This window comes from Argopecten irradians, chromosome 5 (genome assembly GCF_041381155.1).
Source record: "Argopecten irradians isolate NY chromosome 5, Ai_NY, whole genome shotgun sequence".
NCBI lineage: Eukaryota > Metazoa > Mollusca > Bivalvia > Pectinida > Pectinidae > Argopecten > Argopecten irradians.
Window position 1 is genome coordinate 49907777 of NC_091138.1, and position 12908 is coordinate 49920684.

Below are 12908 nucleotides of genomic sequence, written 5' to 3' on the forward strand. Positions count from 1 at the left end.
ATCGGCCGAATATTTGTGTCGATTTCCATGTATAAAGATGCTTTTATCGAAAAATGATTACAAAGCATTGTCATTAATGTAAGAATACTTCATTTGTATCAAATGTATCATCTCAAAACAACAATTTACATACCGCATTAGTGGTTTATCACACGAAACGAAACCGACACAATTGAGAAACACATGTCAATGTTGACATTTCCACGCAGCCTCGTTTTCAAAGAGTTTGGCGAATTTATATTTAGAACTGTGCTAAATTTACACGGGGCTTCCCCAAAATTTCAATGGTCAAAACTGGACACCGTAAGCAGAACTTGACCATCATTATGGTATACAATGACTTTTGGAAGGCCAAAGAACGCATTTAGACTGGTTTCCTTTGCCCGACTATTCACTTTAAAGATGCTGACAAACAGTATTTTTAATGCATTTTGACTATTTTTCTATCAAATTTCTTGGGTTTTTTTATGGAAAAGTGTCGAAGTGACTCCAACCTCAAGTGGCGAGATGTCCTGATACCTTTGACTCCCAGATTATGATATAAAATTGATATAACAGAATAGGACTACTGGTTAACCCTTTAGACCAAGGCTGGCAACTCGGTCACAAACACACCCACCCTACTTTATCCTCCGCCATGTTGAAATACACACCCACCCAGTACTTTATCCTCGATATTCCAGGAGTTACTATTTATACTGATGTTATATCTACCCCTGGACTATCTCATCTCAGTATTGAGGATAGTTATAAGCATGTATATCGCCATGATGGAAATAGTCATTGCCATGACTATTCCCTAAATTTATCTGTCCCATGACCAGGTCAGTCTTTTCTATCTCAGCTTCCTCCTTGTATTCTGGCATTGGCATATTTTCAATAGAGTCATTGCTTGACTTCATTGAAGATATGCTGAAATGCATTGTCAATTTTATTTGATGATAATATAGTGATGGCTGACGGGAATGGTTTCATTTTCATAATCGATAACCGGAATGTCAAATTTGATCGATTATAGTTTATAATCGGTTTTCAAATTTAGGAAATAATTGCTCTATTGATTGGAATTAAATACTATTCCGAGATTATTGCAATGTTTATGTCTATAAACTGGCGAGAAATAATTACAAATATCAGTTGAATCAGGAGGTAATTGTGTGGTACAATGTAAGATTAATTGGTTTTACGATTTCTGCACTAACTTCCGACGACATAGCGTACTGCAACCAACCACGAGTCTGATGATTTGAAAATTTGATCATTTTTGGACTATGAATTATAGAGCTGTCAGCGCATACTTGAACAAACTTTATTGTTTATTATTAAACTATTGTTTCTTGCACAAAAACCTATCAAAAATAGCTTAATGGCCCACTACCTTTCCGAAACGGCTTTTAATTTTAAAAATGGGAATGCGAAACGTGATCGAAAATTTTGTAGAGTCACAAAAGTTATTAACTTACCGTTAATACTACACTTATCACCATCTGAACAATTTGATTGAAATAAATAAAATGTTAAATTTCATAACGAGGATTGTCTTATGTTTCCCGCCATCATCCTAAATACCGCACAGTTGTTTAATATCACTGCGCCAGACGGCAAAACACTGAAATGACTCTCCACAGTTATCATATATTACGCAGGAAATCCTGCAGATGTTTAGTGTTGTAACCTCACTTTAGGCCATTGGTATATATTTTCTGATGTTATTAATGTTTTTAAGTAACCTTTATGTTTTGCTACATAAAGGTAGTGGGTCTTTAATAATGAAAATATTTTCAAAGGACTAGGTATGGTAAGAGTCTTTTATGGCCCCCAAATCCGCTATTTTTCAAAGTCTGTTATTTCAAGATGGTTATCTTGCATTTTAAATATTAACTACATACCTGACATATTTGATAGTGCTATTAGGTATTATAGCAGTTCTAGTTGCCATGGCAACCATTTTTATTATACATGAATTATGCAAAATGTGAAAATTTCATCAAAATTGGTCTTTTTTATGCAGTTTTTCCTCTAGTTTAACATGGAGCGCATTTTAGAATTAACTTTATATTTCTCAAAATGATGTATTCTTCGTGTCTGCTAATTCCCTTAAAATATAAAGTTTATTCTAGGTTAATTGTGCTCTATTGCTTTTAAAAGAAAAACTATAAAAAAAATATGCCAAAATTGACTAAATTTTCAAATTTGCATAATTTATGCAAAGTTACTATGGTTATACATAGCAAAAACAAACTTTCTGTCAACAAAAATATCATTAAGTTTTTATCATGGGTATATTCAATATTTCAAATGCAGCAACTTAATTTCTAAATACTTAATTTGAAATTTCGTAGATTTAGGGGCATTAAAGAGCCATTACCATATCTAATCCTTTGCCTAAATTTACTTGGTATATTTTGGACAACTACCATGGCCACCAAAACTCTAACAATAGAAAATTACCAGCAGAGATGCATCAGGGATATATTCGCTTAGTATTTGCTCAGGTGACATCATTGGTAAGGCTAGCTAATGAAGATGTATTATCAGCTCGCCTGGCGTCCGTCAACAATCAACTTCTTCTCCATAACTACTCGTCGGATTTCAGCAAAATTTGACTGGTAGCATCCCTATGGGTTACTAACTGAAAATTGTACAAATGATGCGGCTGACCCCCCCAGGGGCCTTAGGGGTGGGGTCAAAAGGGGTCAATTTGGCTATTTCCATATAAACGACTTCTTCTCTGAAACTAAGCATGGGATAGTACCAATAATGCAATGGAAGCATCCTTATAGGGTGGTGATTCAAAATTGTACAAATGATGGGGCTGACCCCCCGGGGTCCTGAGGGGCAGGGTCAATTTGACTATTTCCATATAAACGACTTCTTCTCTGAAACTAAGCATGGGATAGCACCCATAATGCAATGGTGGCATCCTTATAGGGTGGGGATTCAAATTTGTTCAAATGATGGGGCTGACCCCCATTGGCCTGAGGGGAGGGGTCAAAAGTGGGGTCAATTTGACTATTTCCATATACATGTAAACGGCTTCTTCTCTGCTACTAAGCATGGGAGAGCACTCAAAATGCAATGGTAGTATCCTTATAGGGTGGGGATTCAAAATTGTACAAATGATGGGACTGACCCCACGAGGGGCTGAGGAAAGGGGTCAAAAAGGTTAATTTGACTATTTCCATAAAACGACTTCTTCTCTGCAACTATAAGCATGGGAAAGCACCCATAACGCATGGTAGCATCCTTTCGAAATTGTACAAATGATAGGGCTGACCGGCCCCCCCCCCCCCCCCCCGGGGCCTTAGGCACGGGGCCAAAAAATTGTCAATTAGGCTACTTTTTAGGTCACCTGAGACGAAGTCTCAAGTGACCTATTCTAATCGCCTTTTGACCGTCGTCGTGCGTCGCCCGTCGTGCGTCGTCCGTCGTGCGTCGTATGTCCGTAAACAATTTATATTTTCGACTTCTTCTCCAAAACTGCTGAAGCAATTTCAATGAAATTTTGCACAAACCTTCTAAGGCATAAGGCCAATCAAAATTGTGAATTATATGGTCCCCACCCCCCAGGGGGCTGTGGGAGGGGCCAAAAGGGGTAAAATTGAGTAAAATTTCAAAAATCTTCTTCTCTACTTGCAGATGTGGTAGGATCAAATACTCTTCATAGATAGAAAGGTCTTAAGGTCCTTTACAAAAATTGTGAATTATATGACCCTGGGGTCTCTAGTTTCCCCCTGGGGAGGAGGTTAAGTTTACTAGAGTTTATATTGGGAAAACACATTTTTGAGCATTATTTGGTCATTTGTAATAGGAAATGAGTCAAATGTTGTCAGAATTATCGGTATGAGATGACCATTTAATCCTATTAACAAATTTTCTATGACTGACCCCCGGGGGCCTTAGGGGCGGGGTCAAAAGGGGTCAAATAGGCTAAAACTTCAAAAATCTTCTGCTGAAATTCTGGAAATGGTAGAATCAAATACGTTTCAGAAATAGAAAGGTCTTAAGGTCCTTTACAAAAATTGTGAATTATATGACCCTGGGGTCTCACGTTTCCCCCTGGGGAGGGGGTCAAGTTTACTATAGTTATCCCCCGCCCAACAAAGTTGGTTGGGGATATACAAATGGGTTCCGTCCGTCCGTCCGTCCGTCCGTCCGTCTGTCCGTCCGTACAACTGGTTTCCGGAGCATAACTCTAAAACCAGTATTTCCACGAAACTTCATACACACATTGGTCTTATGGTCTATTAGTGCCTTTTGCTATTTTTAGGTTTTCATTTTTTGCTTTTTTTCCGTTACCATGGAAACATTGCTGAAAATATCATATTTTTGTACCAGGTTTGTTTCCGCAGCATAACTGGAAAACTGGTTGAGATATATGCACGGAACTCCATAAGCACATTAGCCTTATGGTTTAGTAGTGCCTTTTGCTATTTTAAGGTTTTCATTTTTTGTACTTTTTTCTGTAACCATCAAAACATTGCTGAAAATGGCAGATTTTTGTGTAAGAATAGTTTCCGGAGCACAACTCTAAAACCAGCAGAGATATTTCCATGAAACTTCATACACACATTGTTCTTATGGTCTAGTAGTGCCTTTTGCTATTTTTAGGTTTTCACTTTTTGTGCTTTTTTCTGTAACCATAGAAACATTGCTGAAAATATCATATTTTTGTAGCAGGTTCATTTCCGGAGCATAACTCTAAAACCAGCAGAGATATTTCCACTTCATAGACACATTCATTTTATGGTCTAGGAGTACCTTTTGCTATTTTTAGGTTTTCATTTTTTGCACTTTTTCCTGTTTTTTTTTCATACACATAAGTCTCCACAATCAAACTTACTTCAGTTTTGATATCTCCATTGGCGGGGGATCTGAATGACTATGTCCTTGTTTATATAGGGAAAACACATTTATGAGCATTTTTTGCTCAATTTTCATTGGAAATGAGTCAAACTTGGTTAGAATTATTAGCCTGAGATAGAATTTTAACATTATATCCATATTGGTCCAGGCTGACCCCCTGGGGGCAGATCTAGAGGGGCGGGGCCAAAAAAGGTCAAATAGGCTAAAACTTCAAAAATATTCTTCTAAAATTCTGGATATGGTAGAATCAAATACTTTTCATTAATAAAAAAGTCTTAAGGTCCTTTATAAAAAATTGTAAATTATATGACCCTGGGGTCCCATGTTTCCCCTGGGGAGGGGGTCAAGTTTACTATAGTTTATATTTGGAAAACACAATTATGAGCATTTTTTGCTCAATTTTCATAGGAAATGAGTCAAACTTTGTTAGAATTATTAGCCTGAGATAGCATTTTAACATTATATTTCCATATTGGTTCAGGTCGACCCCCTGGGGGCAGAGGGGTGGGGCCAAAAAAGGTCAAATAGGCTAAAACTTCAAAAATATTCTTCTAAAATTCTGGAAATGGTATAATCAAATACACTTTATAGATGAAAAGGTCTTAAAGTTTGTTTTATAAAAATTGTAAATTATATGACCCTGGGGTCTCATGTTTCCCCTTGGGGAGGGGTCAAGTTTACTATAGTTTATATAAGAAAAACACATTAATGAGCATTTTTTGCTCAATTTTCATAGGAAATGAGTCAAACTTGGTTAGAATTATTAGCCTGAGATAGCATTTTAATATCATATCCACACTGGTCCTGGCAGACCCCCTAGGGGCAGAGGGGCGGGGCTAAAAAAGGGTCAAATAGGCTAAAACTTCAAAAACCTTTTAAAATTCTGGAAATAGTAGAATCAAATTATTATAGATGGAAAGGTCTTAAGGTGTTTTATAAAAATTGTAAATTATATGACCTTTGGGTCTCACGTTACCCCCTGGGGAGGGGTCAAGTTTACTTTACTTTATATAGAAAAACATATTTGTGAACATTATTTGCCCAATTTTCATAGGAAATTAGTCAAACTTGTTTAGAATTATTAGCCTAAGATATAGCATTTTAACATCCATATCCGTCCTCGATGACCCTCTCGGGGACCAGAGGGGCAGGACCAAACAGGGTCAAAATGATTAAAATAAAAAAAAAAAATACCTATAAGTTCACAGGTTTGATGGAAGCAAATACTCTTCATAGTCTAAAAAGTCAAATTTATAAATCACTGACCAACTTCAAGGCCCAGCATATCGTGTTTATATGTCTTTGATTTGTTTCATTATTTGTTTCATTATATATTCTAACTCGGGTGACCATTAAGGCCCATGGGCCTCTTGTTTCATATAAATTACTTCCTCTCTGAAACTATGTATTGGATAGCATATTTGTATGGTATTTATATTATCATAATATGGTTGGGATTCAAAATTGAACAAATTAAGGGGTCAATTTTGCTAATTTTTCTTATTGTAATAGTCTTTTTGATAATTACTAAAAAAAAACCAGGTGAGCGATACAGGCCCTCTCGTATCTTCAAACAATATATCATTATGTACTCCTATCACGTACTAAATATTTCAAATACAACTACTTGATTACTTACCACATAATTGAAAAAATTAATGGATTTTGGGCCCAATAAGGACCTAATCCATACATAGTCCATTAATTCTCTATCAATATGTAAACTGTTTATTTTCAGCAAACAGCGATGGCATTATCAATGCAATGCAGTGAATCCTCACTGTTTTCTGACATTCGGGACCCAGGAGCTCGAGTTCGCAAGCTATGTGATTATGCATGCCAAGTGGAAGTTGATACGGCTATCTCCCCTAAACTTTACCTCAGATCTGGTCTCCAGATGATTCGCATGGCAAAAGTCTATGAGGAAGAAGGAAATATAGAAAGCGCATTTGTCTTGTACACGAAGTTTATATCGTAAGTCTATAACTATCATTAATGAAAAATAAAAGTCTAAATTGTCAACATTTGCCACTGCGTGTCCAATATATGATGAGGCCAAAAAAAATAATATATCTGTTTAGGGTTACCCGACCGACCCAAATTTCTTACCCCCAACCCTAATTTTTTTTCCACTTTTGTACGAAAAAAAAATTGAAAGTCAGGATTTTGATCTCAGACTCCGGTTCCGGCCATTATTTTAGAGTGAAAGACACTAAAAAAATTGTTTTTAAATCCCCCGGACCTACCGACCCTATTTTTTATAGTGTAACCCTAAACAGACATATTTTTTTTGGCCTTACCAGCAAGGCTGTGTTAAGACCCAAATTGAGGCAACAAATGATGCGACCAGTTACACTACAATATGTACATTCTTTTAAAGCATTTGATTAATGCATGTAAGCAGTGTGACTGTGTATTATATATTCAAAATTGAAAAGGATAGATTTCTGGTACATGTGCATTTAACTTATTTCAAATTTGAGATGTCAGTCTGTATGAATCCTTTTTGACTACACTATTCATTAAAAAAAATCTGTATGAATCCTTTTTGACTACACTAATCATGTTAACAAAAAAATATCAAATTGAATATAGATATATTGAATATTCAATATATAATTTGTTGTTAATTTGCTTGTTTTTTATATTGTATGTAATATTTTCTGGCTTTTATTCAGATTGTTTGTAGAAAAGCTCCCTAAACATCCTGAGTTCAAAAGTGCTCCATCAAGGGATGTAGCTGCAGTTCGCCAGGTATTCAGTCTAATTAATTTGGCTCTGTTTTAAGGTTAGCTGAACTGAAGGGTCAGGATGACCTATTGTCATCATGCACCGTTCGTCGTCGTGCGCCGTCCTCCTTGTGCTGTGCGTAACTTTTTATTCAAACAACTTCTTCTCAATAACCGAAAGGCCCAGGGTACTGATATTTGGCCTGTATCATGTTGGGATGAAGGGCTACCAAGCTGGTTCAAATGAATGACCTTGACCTTCATTCAAGATCACAGGGGTCAAATAGGCTAAAATCTTTTAAACAACTTCTTATAATTGTGAATAACTAAGAGGCCTGGAGATGTTATATTGGGCCTGTGGCATGCTGGGATGAAGGGCTACCAAGTATGTTCAAATGAATGACCTTGACCTTCATTCAAGGTCACAGGGGTCAAATAGGCTAAAATATTTAAATGACTTCTTATGAATAACTCAGAGGCCTAGGCCTAGAGACCTAATATTGGGCCTGTGACATGCTGTTATTAAGGGCTACCAAGTTTATTTGAACGAATGATCTTGACCTTCATTCAAGATCACAGGGGTCAAATAGGCTAAAATCTTTTAAACAACTTCTTATAATTATGAATAACTAAGAGGCCTAGAGATGTGATATTGGGCCTGTGGCATGCTGGGATGAAGGGCTACCAAGCATGTTCAAATGAATGACCTTGACCTTCATTCAAGGTCACAGGGGTCAAATAGGCTAAAATATTTAAATGACTTCTTATGAATAACTCAGAGGCCTAGGCCTAGAGACCTAATATTGGGCCTGTGACATGCTGTTATAAAGGGCTACCAAGTTTATTTGAACGAATGATCTTGACCGTCATTCAAGGTCACAGGGGTCAAATAGGCTAAAATCTTTTAAACATCTTCTTATAATTATGAATAACTAAGAGGCATAGAGATGTGATATTGGGCCTGTGGCATGCTGGGATGAAGGGCTACCAAGCATGTTCAAATGAATGACCTTGACCTTCATTCAAGGTCACAGGGGTCAAATAGGCTAAAATATTTAAATGACTTCTTATGAATAACTCAGAGGCCTAGGCCTAGAGACCTAATATTGGGCCTGTGACATGCTGTTATAAAGGGCTACCAAGTTTATTTGAACGAATGATCTTGACCGTCATTCAAGGTCACAGGGGTCAAATAGGCTAAAATCTTTAAACTACTTCTTAAGAATAACGAAGAGGCCTAGAGACTTGATATTGGGCCTGTGACATGCTTTGACAAATGGTTACCAAGGTTGTTCAAGTGAATGACCTTGACCTTCATTCAAGGTCACAGGAGTCAAATAGGCTAAAATCTTTAAACAACTTCTTGTAAATAACTAAGGGGCCTAGAGAATGGATACTGGACTTGTAGCATGATGGGGATCAAAGGACCTTCATTCATGGTGTAATTTATCAGAATATATCAGAACCTGAACTTCTTTGTATTGCCTTAGTTGTTTGCCACTACTATATTCTTTGAGGGTTGCATTGTGCCAATAGTCAGATGACCGTTAAGGCCCATGGGCCTCTTGTTCTATGATGCAATCCAATACAAGTTGACAAACAGAATACAATGTAGATAATGAACATAAAATTTACCCCGTAATCAGATTGTCAGATATGTTAACCACTAGGACACCACATCAAAGTCTGGTCAGTTTAGAACTAAAGAGGATATGACCTTTGTATTATGCATATGACCTTTGTATTATGGAAGTATTAGCTTTACTTTCTTATCAAAATGATGATTCTTTTTGAGCTGTAAGTATTTCAATTATTATAAGTAGTACCAAATTGCTTTTTGTTTTACTTGTAGAAAGTGAAATTGGCTTTCCCAGTTGCTGAGCAAATTAAGGGAAAGTTAACAAAAAAATACGCAGAAATTGAAAGAAACCGCCAAGCAGAAGAGGTAAGGAAACTGTAGAAGACAAATTACTTGATGTTTCACTGTATGTACTTTGGTGTAGTGGTTTGATCCCCGGCACGGACGTGAAAAGGTCAGGGGTCACCTACCTGATCACATGGGTTTTCTCTGGGCACTCCGGTTTCCTCCTACTCTAAGACCTCTCGCACGCTTTCATCCAGCCCATCGAAAGTGATTTGTATAAGTTGTATAACTTGATTCGCAATTGATGTAAAATAAATTACTACACTGTAGATGTAATGACTTTTGTTAGTACTGCCAATAATGATTTTTGTTAGTACTGCCAATAATGATTTTTGTTAGTACTGCCAATAATGATTTTTGTTAGTACTGGCAATAATGATTTTTGGTAGTACTGCCAAACAAATATCTTTATTTTCAGCTCCTATTTATATTTATAGAATGAAAATCTATGTATTGTAATTATCATAGTTCTCAAAATGTTGGTAATTTTTGGTGGTTAATAAAATATCAAAAGCTCTTCTTGATTCATGAGTTTGAAAAATATGGCACATAAACTTTTAAAAAATACTGTCTGGAAATTTGTTAAATTCTGGTATTATATTACAGCATTCAAGTACATGTTAAAGTTATATGTGCCATATTTTGAATACTCACGAATCATCGAGAGCTTTTAATATGTAATTCACAACCAAAAACATTTTGAGAATTATAATATTTACAATGCATAGGTTTTAATTTTACAAGTACAAATAAGAGCTGAAAATGATTTTTTGCAGTACTGCTAAAAATCATTATAAGTATACACCTAGGCAGTGCATTGAAATGAGTACATACAGTCAGACCATGAAGTCAAGGTGTGGTTTACAATTTTATTTCACATTTTGAGCCCACCATCATCAGATGGTGGGCTATTCAAATCGCCCTGCGTCCGTGGTCTGTCGTCCGGCGTCCGGCGTCCGTCGTCCGTCCGTAAACAATGCTTGTTATCACTATTTCTTAAAAACTGCTGCAGGGATTTTGTTCAAACTTCACATTGAGGGTCCCCTTGGTCCATATTTGTGCCATACAGATTTTGAGGCTGATCGGAAAAACAAGATGGCTGCCAAGCAGCCATTTTTGATTTTGGCAGTTGAAGTTTGTTATCGATATTTCTTGAGAACTACTGAAGGGATTTTGTTCAAAATTCAAATGGAGGTTACCCTTGGTCCCTAGTTGGGCCATACAGATTTTGAGGCTGACCGGAAAAACAAGATGGCCGCCAGGCAGCAAGGTTGTTATCAATATTTCTTGAGAACTACTGAAGGGATTTTGTTCAAACTTCACATGAAGGTTACCCTTGGTCCCTATTTGTGCCATACAGATTTTGAGGCTGATAAGAAAAACAAGATGGCCGCCAGGCGGCCATCTTGGATTTTGATAGTTAAGGTTTGATATCCCCATTTCTCAAAAAGTGCTGAAGGGATCTTTCTTGAATTCAATATGTAGGTTCCCCTAGGGCCCTTGTTGTGCATATTGCATTTTTGGACCAATCGGTGAACAAGATGGCCGCCAGGCCGCCATCTTGGATTTGGATAATTAAAGTTTGTTATGGCTATTTCTCAGATAGTACTGAAGGGATCTGTCACAAATTTCATATGTAGGTTCTTCTAGGAACCTAGTTGTGCATATTGCATTTTGGGACCGATCGGTTAACAAGATGGCCGCCAGGCAGCCATCTTGGATTTTGTTATTCAAAGTTTGTTAGCGCTATTTCTCAGAATGTACTGAAGGGATCTGTCTCAAAATTCATATGTAGGTTGCCCTAGGGCCCTAGTTGTGCATATTGTGATTTGGGACCGATCGGTCAACAAAATTCCTGCCAGGCAGCCATCTTGGATATTTATATTCAAAGTTTGTTATCGCTATTTCTCAGAAAGTATTGAACGGATCTTTCTCAAATTTCACATGTAGGTTCCCCTAGGGCCCTAGTTGTGCATATTGTGATTTGGGACCGATTGATAAACAAGATGGCCACCAAGGAGTCATCTTGGATTTTGATAGTTGAAGTTGTTACCGCTATTTCTCAAAAGGTACTGAAGCGATCTGTCTCAAATTTTATATGTAGTATGTTTGAAAAAGTTTAAAAAGTAGAGAAAAGATCCATCTTTTCTTTGTCAGATATAGACCATTCTTTGGTGGGTGCCAAGATCCCTCTGGGATCTCTTGCTACAGTGTTATTAGTAATTATTAATTGATTTCTGCACGTATGTTTCCATCTATACATAAGTAAGTCATAAAAACAAGAATTTTACAGTGCCTAAATTCTTCGTTGTAACTAACATTTATAGGTTGTCTGTCCATTTGAATGATTTTACATCTTAATTCATCAAACCGTATGGTTTTCAATAGATTACTAATGAAAACATAACATGTCAAATTGATTGCCCAGATACGGCACATATAACTTTTATTTGTGTTTACAGCAACACAGTCGGACTTTGATTTGCTAATGCTTATGTGTTATTATAGAGGCAAATTCAGGAAGAGTTGGAGAGACAGCAAGAAAAACTTCGCCAGGAAGAAGAAATACGACGTAGACAACAAGAGGCAGAAGAAAACTGCCTTCGTTTGGCATCAGAAGCAAAATGGATGCAGGAACAAGAGCAGAGGTTACTGGAACTGAAGGAGCAGGAAATGATGAAAAACATAGACTCACAGTCTCAGATCCTTGACCCTGCAAACAATGCCAATCAAACTGGACTGAACAATCAAAACACTAAACCAAGTGCACCACACGGGGCCCTCGGACTCTCCTTCATTCCTAACAATCTAGACGATGGCCGACCTAAGATAGAAAAGAATCTTCTTAATGACCCATCAAGAATTTCCTCCAGTGTACCTAATATACCGGACAGAGAGCTTAAGAAAAACCTAGTCATTAGTGATTCACGGCTTGGGTAAGTCAGTAAAAAACTATCATGGTCATAATTACTGCTTGTTACCGTCAGCATAGCAGTTAGTGCTGTAGGCTTTGTTTTGGGCATTCAGTACCTGGATCATTTTGTAATAAACTCATTCCAAGGTTTCCCTGACAGTCTACTATGGTTTCCCTGACTGTCTACTGTGGTTTCCCTTAGGCCTGGGTATTGGAAGTTCTAAAACGATACGATACGTATTGACAATACACTGAAACCATACACGATACCTATTGACAATACAGTGGACCTCTTTTTCACCATTGTATTTTGAATATTGTGACAATGAAAGACAATTTCGATAAAATATTCTATTACCAGGAAAAAAATCTACCAAACATTTGATTTGGTTTATCCCCTGTGTTAATTAATTTCTGTCAATTTGTATTCATAGTTATGAAAAGGCATTCCTAATTTATCTAGGTGACACAGATG

General features: G+C 37.0%; 1 protein-coding gene across 2 annotated transcripts in view; it reads left to right on the forward strand.

The window, feature by feature from the left end:
* Positions 1–12908, forward strand: part of LOC138324136 (STAM-binding protein-like) — a 29561-nt gene that overhangs the window by 4974 nt on the left and 11679 nt on the right. For both annotated transcript variants that reach the window (XM_069269217.1, XM_069269216.1), the window contains 4 exons: positions 6605–6840; positions 7545–7620; positions 9448–9540; positions 12028–12455. In XM_069269217.1, the coding sequence (XP_069125318.1) occupies positions 6614–6840; positions 7545–7620; positions 9448–9540; positions 12028–12455 (824 nt within the window). In that variant the 5' untranslated portion in view covers positions 6605–6613. The remainder of the gene's footprint in view (positions 1–6604; positions 6841–7544; positions 7621–9447; positions 9541–12027; positions 12456–12908) is intronic.